This window comes from Pipra filicauda, unplaced genomic scaffold, assembly GCF_003945595.2.
Source record: "Pipra filicauda isolate LSUMZ 115617 unplaced genomic scaffold, ASM394559v2 scaffold56_size3634133_pilon, whole genome shotgun sequence".
Lineage (NCBI taxonomy): Eukaryota > Metazoa > Chordata > Aves > Passeriformes > Pipridae > Pipra > Pipra filicauda.
The window spans coordinates 863,708-877,156 of NW_024104720.1; the positions used below are offsets into that span (position 1 = coordinate 863,708).

The 13,449-nt window shown below is 39.8% G+C and overlaps 2 protein-coding genes across 2 annotated transcripts in view; one reads left to right on the forward strand and one right to left on the reverse strand.

Annotated features, from left to right (window-relative positions):
* Positions 1–83: 83 nt before the first annotated feature.
* ABITRAM (actin binding transcription modulator) lies at positions 84–3,972 on the forward strand. The gene is made up of 6 exons (XM_027740768.2): positions 84–154; positions 234–285; positions 2,533–2,662; positions 3,394–3,470; positions 3,542–3,611; positions 3,679–3,972. The coding sequence occupies exons 1-6, from the start codon at positions 91–93 to the stop codon at positions 3,805–3,807; spliced, it is 522 nt and encodes a 173-aa protein (XP_027596569.1). The 5' UTR covers positions 84–90; the 3' UTR covers positions 3,808–3,972.
* The window catches only part of CTNNAL1 (catenin alpha like 1), a 59,511-nt gene continuing 49,690 nt past the window's right edge, over positions 3,629–13,449 (reverse strand). Inside the window, exons 13-19 of the mRNA XM_027740755.2 lie at positions 10,334–10,384; positions 10,088–10,242; positions 9,319–9,367; positions 8,453–8,509; positions 8,198–8,317; positions 5,304–5,387; positions 3,629–5,193 (exon numbers count right to left, since the gene is read on the reverse strand). Of these exons, the coding sequence (XP_027596556.1) occupies positions 5,032–5,193; positions 5,304–5,387; positions 8,198–8,317; positions 8,453–8,509; positions 9,319–9,367; positions 10,088–10,242; positions 10,334–10,384 (678 nt within the window). The 3' untranslated portion in view covers positions 3,629–5,031. The remainder of the gene's footprint in view (positions 5,194–5,303; positions 5,388–8,197; positions 8,318–8,452; positions 8,510–9,318; positions 9,368–10,087; positions 10,243–10,333; positions 10,385–13,449) is intronic.

The window sequence follows — 13,449 nt, forward strand, 5'->3', positions numbered from 1 at the left end:
TCCCTGCCGGGGAGAAGGAGGGGGCCGGGTTGGGGCCGCCCCTCTCTCCGTCATCGCGGCGCGCCGGCTGGGCGGGCCAGGATGGGCGGGATGGAGGCGCCGGCGGCGGGTCCGGGGGGAGCGGAGCGGTACTTTACGCGCTGGTACAAACCAGGTACCGCCGGGCGGGGGGACCCGGGACCGGGGCCTGGGCGGCGACGGGGCAGTGACTGGTGTTTGTGCCCTTGTTGCAGACGTGAAGGGGCGGCCGTGCGAGGACTTCTGCGTGCTGCAGCACTCCAACAGGCGAGTGGGGCGGGGGGGCTTGGGGTCTGTCCTCTGCCCGCCGCGTTCTGACCCCCGGGAAGACTCTGGCCTTGCTTTCCATTCAGCAAGGGGAAGTGCCGGATTCTGCACCTGGGATGGGGCAACCCCGGATGTACGTACAGACTGGGGAATGAGATGCTGGAAAGCAGTGCCACGGAAAGGGACCTGGGGGTCCTGGTCGATGCCAAGTCGAATCTGAGTTAGCAGTGCCCTGGCAGCCAGGAGGGCCAATCATGTCCTGGGGGGCATCAGGCAAAGCAGCCGGTCGAGTGGGGGGATTGTCTGGCTCGGCACTGGTGCGGCCTCACCTTGAATATTGTGTGCAGTTTTGGGCACAATATAAGAAAGATATTAAGCTCTTAGAGAAAAGGTTCTGTACCTAGAGTGTGGTTGGGCACTGGAACAGGCTCCCCAGGGAAGTGGTCACAGCACCAAGCCTGACAGAGTTCAAGAAGCATTTGGATGATACTCTCAGGTACATGGTGTGACTCCTAGGGGTGGTCCTGTGCAGGGCCAGGAGTTGGTCTCCATGATCCTTGTGGGTCCCTTCCAACTCAGCATATTCTGTGATTCTGTGATTTGTGTACTATGGATGGTGAAGGCAAGATAGGAAAATGTCATGCATTGCTTCTGCTTGGCTGTAGCTGGATATCCATTTATTTTGAATAAATCAACCTGTACCTTATTTGGAGTCTCATACTTTACCTCCCTCAGCAGCGGCCTGTTGGGGCATTCGGAGTGTTTCTGGGGTGTTTGGTCCCAGAGGGAAGAATAAAACCTAACTACTATCTACACAAAAACTGGCAGTGCCAATGGCTCGTGTTGAGGGAAGGTGAGGCCACATTTGTGTTCCCAGTGGGTTGCTTGCTCCTGTTAAGAATTCAGAATAACAGGAAGAGCGTGCTTGGCACAGGGCAGAACCATTGCCTTGCTGCAGCCTTTTGGAGCTGGAGCTTCTCTGTGGCTGTTTTCTGCAGTTCTTTCTCATTCTTTCAAAACAAATTAGAGTGCCTGCGAATAAAAGGCATGACAGCAACGGCAAGAGAGGCCACCCTTGCATATGTACTAAATACTAAATATGTAGTTACTAGTCTCAGTTGTCTGATATAAACAGTACTTTAAATCCTATTGATGTGGGGGAAAAGGAAATTAAAATTTGTTCAAATGTCAATGAAGACTGTTTTGCTACTCTGAATTGTGAAATATTGGCTTACACAGAAGCTTAGCCAAATGCTCTGTGAAGTATTTTACCCTTATTATGCGTGGGGCTGTAGCTCAGTTTGCTTTTTCTAGGCAGTATAAAATTCTGGGGGGATTTTTTTTTTGTTTTGCAAGGTCTCAGCTCCAGATTTGCCATCTCCCCCTTAGAAAGAGGCTGGAGTGAAGAGGAGGTAGCTTTGCTGCTGGGGCATGCTGAATGCATTCACCAGGATCCAGCTCCCTCTTGTGGGAGCTGCACAGCCAGAACTCTCTAGGAGTGTGTGGAGATGGATGCAGCATCCACAGGGAAAGATCCGGTTCTGTGCCCTGGTTTCCTCTGCAGTCACTGTTCTGTTAATTCTGGTCCTTACTGCAGGTTTTATGCTCCTCTTGAACAGAAAAGCTTCATCTCTGTTCATTTACTGGCAAGTTCTGGGCTCTCCATGCTTGTGTGTTATGCATGGTTCTCTACCAGGGATGAAGACAGGCTGTCTCTTTAGCTTGGCTTGTCTCAAACTGTCCAGTTTCATGGCAAGAAATAACCCTCCTTTAGAAAAAGATGAAATGCAAGCAGCAGGTTAACTAAAGCCCAGATCACTGAAGGATTTATCTTCTCTAACTATTCACTACAAATGGCCTTTAGCTGTTCTGAGAAACATTGCCTTGCATTACATTTTGTGACAAAAATGTACTGTGCTCATACTTGTTTAAGTGAGTATCTACTTCAGCTATTAGCTGTCAAGTGAACAAAGTATGTTCCCACAGGGTACATCGACAGAACAGCTCTGCCTTATTTAAAAGCAGTGGTTCTGTTTAAGTAAAAAGTGTAGTGCTTTTGATGATCCTGTCTAATATCTCAAAATGAAGCACCTTTTATGGGAGTTTTAGGTCAGAGTGCAGTTTTCATTTGGGGTGGCACAGCAGGCATCAAGTAAGATAGGCAGAGAAGGTTGTGGAGCTTGCTTACAGCACAAAAGCATGGCTTCTCAAAACTATAGCATAATACTTTTATTTTTTTTTCTTCAGAATCTGTGTCATCACCTTGGCAGAAGCCCATCCTCTTCTTCAAAGTGGGAAAACAATTAAAAGCATTAATTACCAAATCAGTGCCAACTGTAGCAGACTTCAGAATAAGGTCTCTGGGAAGTCAAAAAGGGTATGGCTTTTTTCTTTCGTTAGTTTTCATTTTAATCTCTCATACTGCCTAAAACTTTCTGTCCTTTCTAGGATAGAAACCTAGGAGGTTACTTTTGTATTGTATTTTAAACCAGCCCCTCTACAGCTAAAGAATTTAGACTTCCTCAAGAAGTGCCTGTCTGGCTGTCCCAGCCCAGGTCTTGCAGTGCTCCTACAGCACTGGTGGTTTCCAGTGTTGCTCAAACCCACTCACTTTTAGTAATTTTTTTTTTTTTATAGTATACAGAGGGACATAAGCATCCCTTAAAAGACACAAATTTATTTCCAGGAAAATGCCAAGGATTTGGAGACTGCTGTTTTTCTCAAGCTAGTCTAGATAGCAAATGGACCAGTTTAGTGTGTTTCATGGTGGGTTTTTGAATGTGTAGTTTAACCTGCTTATACTGAAATCAGCTGTGCTGTTTCTTCCCTGATTTTAATCTGATCAAACTACAGGTCTGCTATTCTGCAAGAAACTTAATTATGACTCAATCTGGAAGCCCTTAACAAGCTTCTGTTTGATTTGTGCACGTAACTAAGTTGGCATCTTCCCTGCTGTAGGGAAGCACAGCTCTGTAACTTGCAATGACCTGTAACTATTAACCATCCTTGCTTTCTGAGAAGCTTGCAAACTTATGTTGCTGATGGTAATACTTTTAAAAGCCCTGTGTCATTAAACTACATATATATTTATTTATTTTCCAAATGCAGGGAGCTCAGTTTTTAACAGAACTTGCCCCTCTGTGCAGGATATCTTCATCAGATGGAGAGGAATACACCATTTACAGGTAAGGTTTTTCCCTTTTTCTTCTTACCTTGACATACCATGCACATCTACTGAATCTAAACACTTTTGCAGTTGTATACGAGGGCGGCTGATAGAAGTGAATGAAAACATTCTTAGTAACCCCACTCTTCTGCAAGAAAAGGTAAGACACTTTCTTGCTTTTTATTTATAACTTTTATTTCACTGCTTACTTCAGTCTTGCTTTACAGCCATCAACTGAGGGTTACATTGCAGTGGTTCTACCCAAATTTGAAGAAAGCAAGAGCATAACTCAAGGACTTCTGACGCAGAAGGAGTACGAGGAAGTTTTGTTGAAACGCCGTAATTCTTCTTCATGAAATCAATTCTACACTTATCATCTGTACTTGATACTAAACAAGCTACTTTTATTGTACACTGTGAGTTTTGTAGTATTGAAAGGCCTAGTGCCAGTTTTTAAAAGTGGAACTAAACTGCTTGATTCGTACAAGAATAAACCAGTTCAAATAGTTTGTATATTAAAATTTCCGTACTCTTTTTCTCTGAGTTCTAACACTGCAAGTTCTTAAATAAGCTCAGAATGACATGTTGGAGTATTTATGTTCCACAATCAGTTTTGCTTAATGCAAGCCTAAAACATACAGAAAAATCATATGAATTAGCTATCATCAAATTCAGCTAAACAAAAACAATATGGAGTTTGACCAAGGTGAACTGAAAATAAAAATGTAACAGAAGCGTAGGTACAAAGAGCAGATAAACTTGAAAATAAACATTTCGCACCAGGTTGTATTTTCATGGCATCCTGAAGTCAAATAATGCCCTTTGTACAGAATTCTGTAACAATCAGTATCTATTTTCTTAAATTTTAAATGGTATAATGTCAAATCTGCATAATACTTCAGTGGTTCAACATGCAACTCAAATTCTCAGTAAATTTTAATAAAAAAGGAAGCAACAACTACCATCTACAAATAGAGAGGGTAAAAGAAAAAGGATTTGAGTCAAGACTATTAGTCACTTAGAATACCCTTTCGTAAAGATCAGTCATGTCATCAAGATTAAAATTCAGGGGTGCAGCTACTGAAAGAGGGTTTTTTTCCTAAAACTACTTCATTGCAGGTTTAACTTGTAACTAAGATAACATTTCAGTGCTTCAGGCCACAGCTTTTCAGACTACATTCCTGATTCTGCTTTATCAAATATATAGACTGATATAGGCTGGAGATGAGTTTACAGACTTCAACAGTAGTGTTACATATAGCATATGCAGCACAGGCATCTTTACATAAAATGTCTATTAGCAGCATCTTTGGGCTGAAACATCCATTAAGACATTCATAAGCATTAATTACAAAATCGGTATCAGTGAGCATAGGAAAGGCATTCACATTATAAAAATACAGAAGATTTAACAAGTTGGTGTTGTAATAGCTAAGTAATGGGACATCTATTAGATGTGACAAAGGCCAACAGTTTCATTTCAAATTAACCTGGCTTGACTTTCCACAAATGAAAGCAATATTGAAAATTCAGGAAGTGTTATTTTCAAATGGGAGTTCCTGCATTTCTCAGTGCTATAATTACTTGCTCTCTAAAAACGTCATGTTTGTTACATGATTTTCTAAAGACTTGATGCCAAATGTCTCCGCTCTCCTTTCTGGAGTATGTGCATTTGTACCAGTTCGTATTCTGTCTTCTTTCCATGGTGGAGCAGGTTTAAGGCAACCATTTCCTGCTTTATTCTGTGTATATATAAAAAAAAGAATATTTCTTAAAAACAATCAATCAACCAACCCCAACGAAACAAAACCCAAAGCCTATTTAAAATAGTGCAGATGAACCAAATACTGACCTTTCTCAGTAATTTGAAGCAAAGTGGAAGAAGTTGGCATAATAGAGTCATCACATTCCTTGTTTTCAGAATGCATGCATCAACCTAAACAAGACAATTAACAGTAGAGCAAGACCACTCATTACTTGTGTTAGGCAGTTGTTTTCTACATGAGATGGTAATCTGCTCTGAGCTGGAATAAGTAATATTTCTCCTTCTGAAATCTCATGTAATCAAATGGTTTTACCTACATTTTTATAAAATTCTCCATATAGTACATGTAAAATGAGCATCTTTTCTGTTTAGCTAAGACTTGAGCTATGATGCAGAAGGGAGTGACACACACCCCAAGAGAATGTGTAATTCTCTACTAACAATACAACAATATTAAAACAGTAATAGGAGTTTCTTGGAAAGGAGCTCTTGTCATCTAAGTATGAATCATCACAATTCTTCATGATTTTCCCTTCTGTTTTATGTCCTGTCAGCATGCTTTAGAAAGCCATGCATCATGAAAGCCTTACTTTGATGTGAGTTACACTAAGAGTTGCCTTAAAGCTTAGAGCATTTGAGTTCATGCCTCAAGTCTGACACTCAGCACAGATTATAAATTTGGGCCCTTTACAAACACTAATTTGAGAGCCTAGTACTGCTTTGTAGTGATACATCACTGTATAAACAGATTGGAGTTCCCATTCAGTTTAGAGAGTGTAAAACAAACCAAGAGGTAGCCCCAAGGTGCTCAGTTTGGTTCTGAGTGGCTTGCATGCTCTATCTAGTTTTAGACCTTGCTGTAAAATTGAAACACCTTTCCCACAGCCAGTTGGAAACAAACATTCAGGTGCACAGAAGTCATATTGCTCACACTGATCATACTGCTGCTCAGGGATACTTCAGTTCTTCAAGAAACCTGACCTCCATTCCCCACTGAGTTTTGCAGATCTACTTCTTGTGGTAATTAACAATGCTGAAACTTTCATGGCAGCTGTATAGGTATTTATTTATAGCAAATATGAATATTATCAGAAAAAATTCTGGGTAGTCTAGGGTACACTACCTACCTACTGAGAAGCAAGCATGTATTTCAGAAATAGAGTCGGGGGTTGGAATTTACATTTATATATTTACATTTATGTTAAGCATTAGTAACAACAGAACAACAATAATTATTACAGTGGTGGAAATACTGAAGTCCACAGTGAGGTATGCTTAATTACAGTTCCTATTTCTCTGGATGAAATTCGAGTGGATTACAGTATTATTACTGCAATCTAGTGGATTGCGGTGTAATTACATACAGTATTACTCCATCTCTTATTATTCTGCTGAAAATTCTCATTTGCAGCATGATGAAATCCCAGTACTTCTCTTTATCTAGTGGGTAAAGTCAGGGGCATGTTGATAGAAGTTATCTGAAAAAAGATCTCAGCAGCAAAAAGAATATAAAGTAGTGGAAGCCTATGGACACCTTCCCACCTTTTAATTTTTTTTAAGTGCAGTCCAGGAAAATCATTGTCTTGGCAAACATTTCTGTAAACTCTTTCAGTAACAGTAATTTCAGTACTTTAAGCAATAGGAAGGAAAAAATATCCTATTACTTATTTTACTGATTCTTAGACTCAATAAGTCAGTAAAAGCTCAGACTAGGGAAACTGTTCCTTAAAACATTAATATCAATTATATGTCTGTGGCCACTGGGCCAGTTACACAAAACTTCATATCCTATGATCCCTAAAAAAAAGTTCATATAAGCCTGTAGAGTAATACCATCCAGTATCCAAGTCATCCAATGACAGGCTTCCATGTATGCTGGGTGCCAGTGTACTGTATTTTGCCTCCTATCAAACAAACTCCCAGCATGAATGAGTGGATCAGGTCAGGATAAACTTCAGTGAAACCCTTCTCTGGTAGTAGGGAAAACATAAAGAAAAAAAAAATAAAAGGCCAGAAGACAACAGCACCCATGCTGGAGAGAATCCTTTCCTGAGACAAGGCAGTGCAGCAAATGGCTGGGACTAGTTATCAGTGAGGGGTGTCCCAACAGACAAAACATTTTCAGCAAGGACAGCAGTTCTTATGGTTTTTCCTCTTTATTTTGCACATCAGCTGCTCAAAACATGTTAAGTGCAAAATAATACTTTCGTTCCTCTCCTACACAGGGAACAGCAACAGTGACATACTGCATAGCAGAAAAATGCTTGCTCAAAAGCACAAAATTTTGTACTTATTAATTTTTATGATCCTCTGTCAATCCAGAAGCCAGTCAAGAAGTTCAGCTGTCATGAACTGTTCCATATTTTAACAGGAGCATTGTGGCAGTGAATCTGATGAGAAACTTGTTTAAACATGTTTTAAAATGGCTCTTTGTGGTCCCTTTGCAAACACGTGTTTCTTCTTCCCAACACCCCCCACAGCAACTGTTATTTCCCATGCTTCCCGTGTCCTGGGAAAGGTGTCCCGAGGCGTCCCATTGGTCCTTTGTTTAACCCTTTCCTATTGGCTGTTGACCCTTTACCTGATGGTTTCTTTTGTGTGACCCTGAACTTGTGATTGGTTCCCCTTTGACCCTCCTAAAAGCCTTATAAACCCCTTCCCAACAATAAACCCTCTCTTGCCTCCTCTCCACGCCCGGTGTGCTGTCTCTGTGCCTGCCATGGAGCCACGTGGGTGCTGGGGGGAGGGGAGGGCACCTCTCCCCTCCAGGCTCGGGGCCTGAAAAACCCTGTCGCTGGAGTCCCCCTTCCCCGTCCCACAAGACGTCGGAAATGGTTCTTCAGACGGAGAAGGAACTAGAGCTGGGCTCCCCCGCGTCGTGGATGGGGAAAGGGAAACCCATAGAGCATAAATTAGTAAATTACTGCATTCCTAAACAAGTTAGGCATTGCTTTCAGGAATATATATAATTTTTATCTTACCTTTGTAAACGTAGCACTTTTTCCCTGAGCAGAAGCTTTAGCTGTTATCTGGAGCTGCCTGCACACAGAGATGAGTTTTTCAGCCTCCAGCAGAAGCAAAGGCTTGTCATCCTCGTGTACCTGAAACATGGTTCAGGAAGACAAAACAACTCCGTGTTAAAGATTCCGACATTAAGTTAACAGAGGAGACAGCACAGCCAGCTTTTAAGCACTGGTGTCACAAGCTGAATGGTTCTTTTAGAGGTCATACATCACCTGATCAGAAAAAGCATGAAGAGCTGAAGCAAGCTTTGTGCCCTCTGTGGCAAAAATCTGAAAGGAGGAGAAAGCATGAAAGAAAATGAACCACAATGGAAGTTTTTCCTCGTTGTTTTAATAGTGTGCTATAAAGTAAAAAGGTAGCAGGAAATACTTGTAATTGTTGTATATATTTATAATTCACAAGTCAGCAGTTTGCAGTGACTTCTGAAATAAAAAGCTACATTACAAACTGCCATCCTCCCAGATAAGCAAAGCTTAAAGGCTTTTCCTTTACATATAAACCCCCCCTGATTTCCAATTATTTTTTGCACTGTGGCAGCTCACAAATTTTTTGTGGGTAGATAACACCTGCTGTGTTTGTATCTTGTCCTATCAAAGGTAACCAGTCTCCTGTTACACACAAGCATGAAGGCTGGACACAAGGAATCCACACATTCCTTCATTTGGTGCCTTCCTTCTGTTTGTATTATGCAATTTTTTACACCCTCTTTCTTTCCCAAGAAAATACTGCTGCTCAGACTAGGATCGAGCAGCACTATATAGTTAACATTATAAGGGACTGAGCTACTACTAATGTATTGAAGTCCACTGATATTTGCCATATAATGCCATAATTTGCTATTCTTCCTCCTATCTGGAATGTAACACCTATTGGTATAATGAATGATGTCTCAAGCTACTACTGGAACACTGAAAAGTTTGCTTTCAGAAGGTATGTACCAGAGTTAGGCTGCTTAAAATCTACAGCTGCCAGTCAATTCATGGTACACTGTACTTATGTGTAAGGAATCAGAGACTTAAGTTCCAATTTGGCCTTCACTCAAGAGTGCTTACCTCCTGTTTTGTTTATAACATATTACCTCTGCTTGATGAAATAAATCTTGAGTAGTTTTCAGAAGTCCTTCTCCTCTGTGGGAAATAAAGAAAGCAGAAGATATGCCATGTATAGACTGCAGATTATTTTGCCTATTACTTCCGTAAGTTATAGTCTCACCACTGAATATTTAACAGTGCACACCACTGAACTGTAAAATATCAGTCTTTTAGAAGATACTAGACACAACAGTAACTTATTACAGGAACTGCATTTCAAAATATTATACCGACACCTCAGTAGCTAGAGCACTATTGGGGAATTAGCAATGGCTCAGTTCTCTTAAGCTGAACAAGAACAGAAATCCATGTCTCTGGCATACTGAGTATTATTGAACTAGTAGCTTAGAAGAAAAAAATCTCAACTCTTGCAAATAAAAACAAACCTAAAATCTTCAAGTAAGAAAGCTAACATTACAAGGGTAAGTTTCAAAACAACTCTTTTCAGTACAGCAAAGATTATATACCTGTGCTTTAATTCCCTTGATTTTCAAAGTATTTATGAACATACTTCTTAAAATGTTTTCTGTCCCCAAGAGATATTTAAATAGATGTGCTGCAGCCCTTTAACCCCCCCTAATTTTATTACTAAAAAGCTTAGAAATTTACAAAAATTTATAAAGCTTAAGGATAAAACCAAGTTCCCTTCTGAATGGGTCCCAATTATTATACTCCGAAAATGAAACTATCTTCTTTCTTATAAACACTGTTAATGCTCTTCTTCCCACCGAAATTTGCTGCATACAATGTAATTACCTGGTAAATAAATACATGGAGTAGGCCATACTTGACATGCCTTGTCCATGTTGCACAATCTCATTCTCCTGATCTTCCCATTTCTCTGTCTCAGAATCCACATCAGACGTGAGCAGATGCAATTCTAATCCAAGTTTTGCAATTTTTGCCTGTTCCTGTAACCACATTTATGGTACTTGAAAACGCATTCTTCAGACAAGATAAAAATAATAAAGGAGTTTTTTTACGAAAATGATGGCATCTTACCTCAGTATCTAGTTTGACTGGCTTTAATGCTTTCAGATTTGCATTATGCTTCTGTTTCAAACAAAAATAATATTTTTAAATAAAAGGAATTGGTAATCATTTTACTAACAAATCATAAGAGGTAGCTCTGTACTCAGAGGAAGACTTTGCAGGAGAGTTCTAGTGCTTTACACAAAATTCTCAGTAGAAACTGAGAACCTTTTCTGTCTGTCCTCCTGAAATTGGAATGTGCAAACAGCATCTGTGCCCTGCAAATGCCCTGAAATTTCAAGGAAAAGACCTCTTCCACAGTTCTTGGACTCCACTTCCTAATGCAGTACAATCTCTTCCCCTTACCCTCTAAATCTTCAATAATACTTGTGACTAAACAGTCTCAATCAAGTGCTCCTGCACTGATTTTTCCATCATCAAAGATGACACTATGTAACAGGGAAGTTGATTTGGCTAGTAGTCAGCTGATGTAGGCTCCAACCCATGTAAATACTAGTGTAGCTCATTATTCTGTGTCCCTTTGTTGAAATAGCTGGTAACAAATAGTGACACTTTGATTTTTCCTTCTTTTATTTAAGTCATGAACTATTGAAAATACCAGTCTGTCTGCAAGCCAAATACTGGCTCAGATTAAACAATAATTAGTGCAGTGCTTGCCAACTGCATGACACACTTATGCAGGAATACCTCATTTGTTTCAAATTAATTTGCAGTTCCTGGCTTTAACATTGTGTGCTGGTGCTGTCACTGTGCAAAGACAGCAAATACTAACAGATGTGAGATCCACAGTCCATGTTCAGAAACTGCACTGGATTGCAGAGGAATAGCAAGTACAAAGTTGGTGTCATAACTTGGAGAGGTGTAAGACACAGGAAGAGGATGGATGATCTCTGAGGAGGAGAGCAGGACTGAGACCCTTGTCTGAGAATCTGAAAAAAGCTGCTGTATTCATTAGTGGGAGTACTTGGGCAAATTAAGCTCAGTAATGCCTGAGGGGGAAAAAAACCCCAACCCTGTTCATTATGAACAGCATCAGAAATTAAGCCCCCTGGCACCACCATCTGCATCTCTCACTTTAGGCGTCTGAGCAAAAGTAAAATACTACTACTGAATTTCCTACTGCAATTTGGTGCTCAGTTTAGCTTTCATGCCATTTCTTTTTTTCCATCTTGAAATGTTTAAATATTCTGAATCTTATGAATGTCTCCCCCGATTTGGAACTGTAATTCTGCCTATGTATTAGAAATGCTGATCTCAAAGATTTAGCACAAAGGGTAATAACTGATACTCTCAATTGTGATTTAAATTTAACTATATTGCATATTAGAGATGCAGTTTAAGAAATGCTGGTTTTAAGGCATCTTAAAAGAAGAAAGGAAGACAAAACCAAACTAAATTTGCATGTAAACACAAATTTTGTGCTAGAAGGTATCACAAATATTTAAGGTGCAAGAATGAAGGGTACTCAAGAAAACCAGCCCTCTAGCACAGGTTAAGCTTTTCTATCCACAAATAACTAAAGAAATCTTGTAATGTTTTTGTAGTTTTCTCCACTCCAGTGTTCACTTGCATTATTTGAATACTACAACTGTTAAAAAAGCAGACAAGTTATTCTGCTTTTAAAACATGATTTAACACTTAATACTATAGAGAAAAAAATATACCCATGCAGCAAGCACACGCATGAATCAGCACTGCTGCTCTGGTCCTCAGCTATGGCATGATCTGGGATGCCACTCGTTACCAGCAAACAGCACAGTTGCAATTAAACAGATGTAACAAAATATGTAATCTAATTAGATCGACAGGAACAACATGGCCTCTGTGCAGGGACAGCGTGGGTGTTAGCCAGGCACAGAAGACCTCTGTGCTGACAGTAGGGAGAGAAGAGGCACTACTGAGCGTAACAGCACTGGGAAGAGAGGCAGTTCCAAAGCTTAATGCATCAGTTAGGCAAAGAAGTTACTCTGTGAAGAGACTCTAGTGTCTTATGGAAGTAATCTACATCTCCTGTCTACTTTCAAACTGTGCATTTACTTTAACTCCCCCTCAATGGTAAGTATCTTACAAAACTCAAAAGAAGGCAGCAACCTTTCAGAGAATAACAACGCAGAACTGTTTAAATCCTGGGCACAAATTTTTTATCCAGAGTATTTTAAAAGGCATATGAATCAACAGGTGGAAATCTGACTTCAAATTTCTCTTTAAATTTTGGCTGAAGTCTAGGAGCTATGTAGCTTCTAGACAGTGAAGGACAAAAACCCTATCAAAAGTCACTGAACCAGTCTGTTTGCAGTTTCAATATTTAGTTCCCTAACCGTGGAATTCACCCATGCTCATGCAGCCAAACATTATATTCTATTTAAATCTGCAGATTGGGTTGATAACGTATGAGCTTTTCTCTTCTTCTTAAGGGTCAGAAGTAGTATTGTGTTTGAAGTCATAGAATTACACAACAGAAGACATGGAGACAGGGGATCATTTCACACCCAAATTCCTGAACACTACGGGTTAAGGAAAGAAAGCATGGAGAGAAAGAAACAAGCTAGAGCTTACTGTACTTTCTGAGATCATTCTTTCCTTTTTTCCTACCCATGAAAAGATTCAGTTCGTAGCAAGTGAATGAAATGACTGATGACATGATACTAACAAGGTTTAGAAGGTTTCCTAACATACAGATGCTCTCAGAAAGAATGTAATATCAATTATAATCAGCTAAGGATATTCAATATCTCACACCTAAAACTGGATATTTGGTGTAACTTTTTTCTCTACATTAAGCACACTTAAGATCACAGAAGGAAAAAAGAACCCATTACCTGAAGAGCCTACAACAGGTTCAAACGTCCATTGGTTCCAAATAGGTCAATTTGGGCTACAATGTTAAGTCTTGGTAATTTTTTTTTTTTTTTAAATTTCAGTATGTTGAAGCATATTCTTACTGTTTTAATAGCAACAATGCATCTTTAAATTATATAGTATGACAGTAGAGGTATGTGATAAGAAATGTCATATTAATAAACAGGAATTAAAGTTCATGTACAATCAAAGTGATTAAAGCACATTACATAACTAGTTACCTTAGTCTTCAGTCTGTTTATTATTCATTTAATAAATTGACAAAG

What these genes read in the sequence shown, in the direction of transcription:
- ABITRAM (XM_027740768.2), top strand. Translation starts at nt 91, where the DNA reads ATGGAGGCGCCGGCGGCGGGTCCGGGGGGAGCGGAGCGGTACTTTACG. An exon ending in TACGCGCTGGTACAAACCAG is followed by an intron (nt 155 to 233) that starts GTACCGCCGGGC and finishes CCCTTGTTGCAG; the next exon opens with ACGTGAAGGGGCGGCCGTGC. An exon ending in TCTCTGGGAAGTCAAAAAGG is followed by an intron (nt 2,663 to 3,393) that starts GTATGGCTTTTT and finishes TTCCAAATGCAG; the next exon opens with GGAGCTCAGTTTTTAACAGA.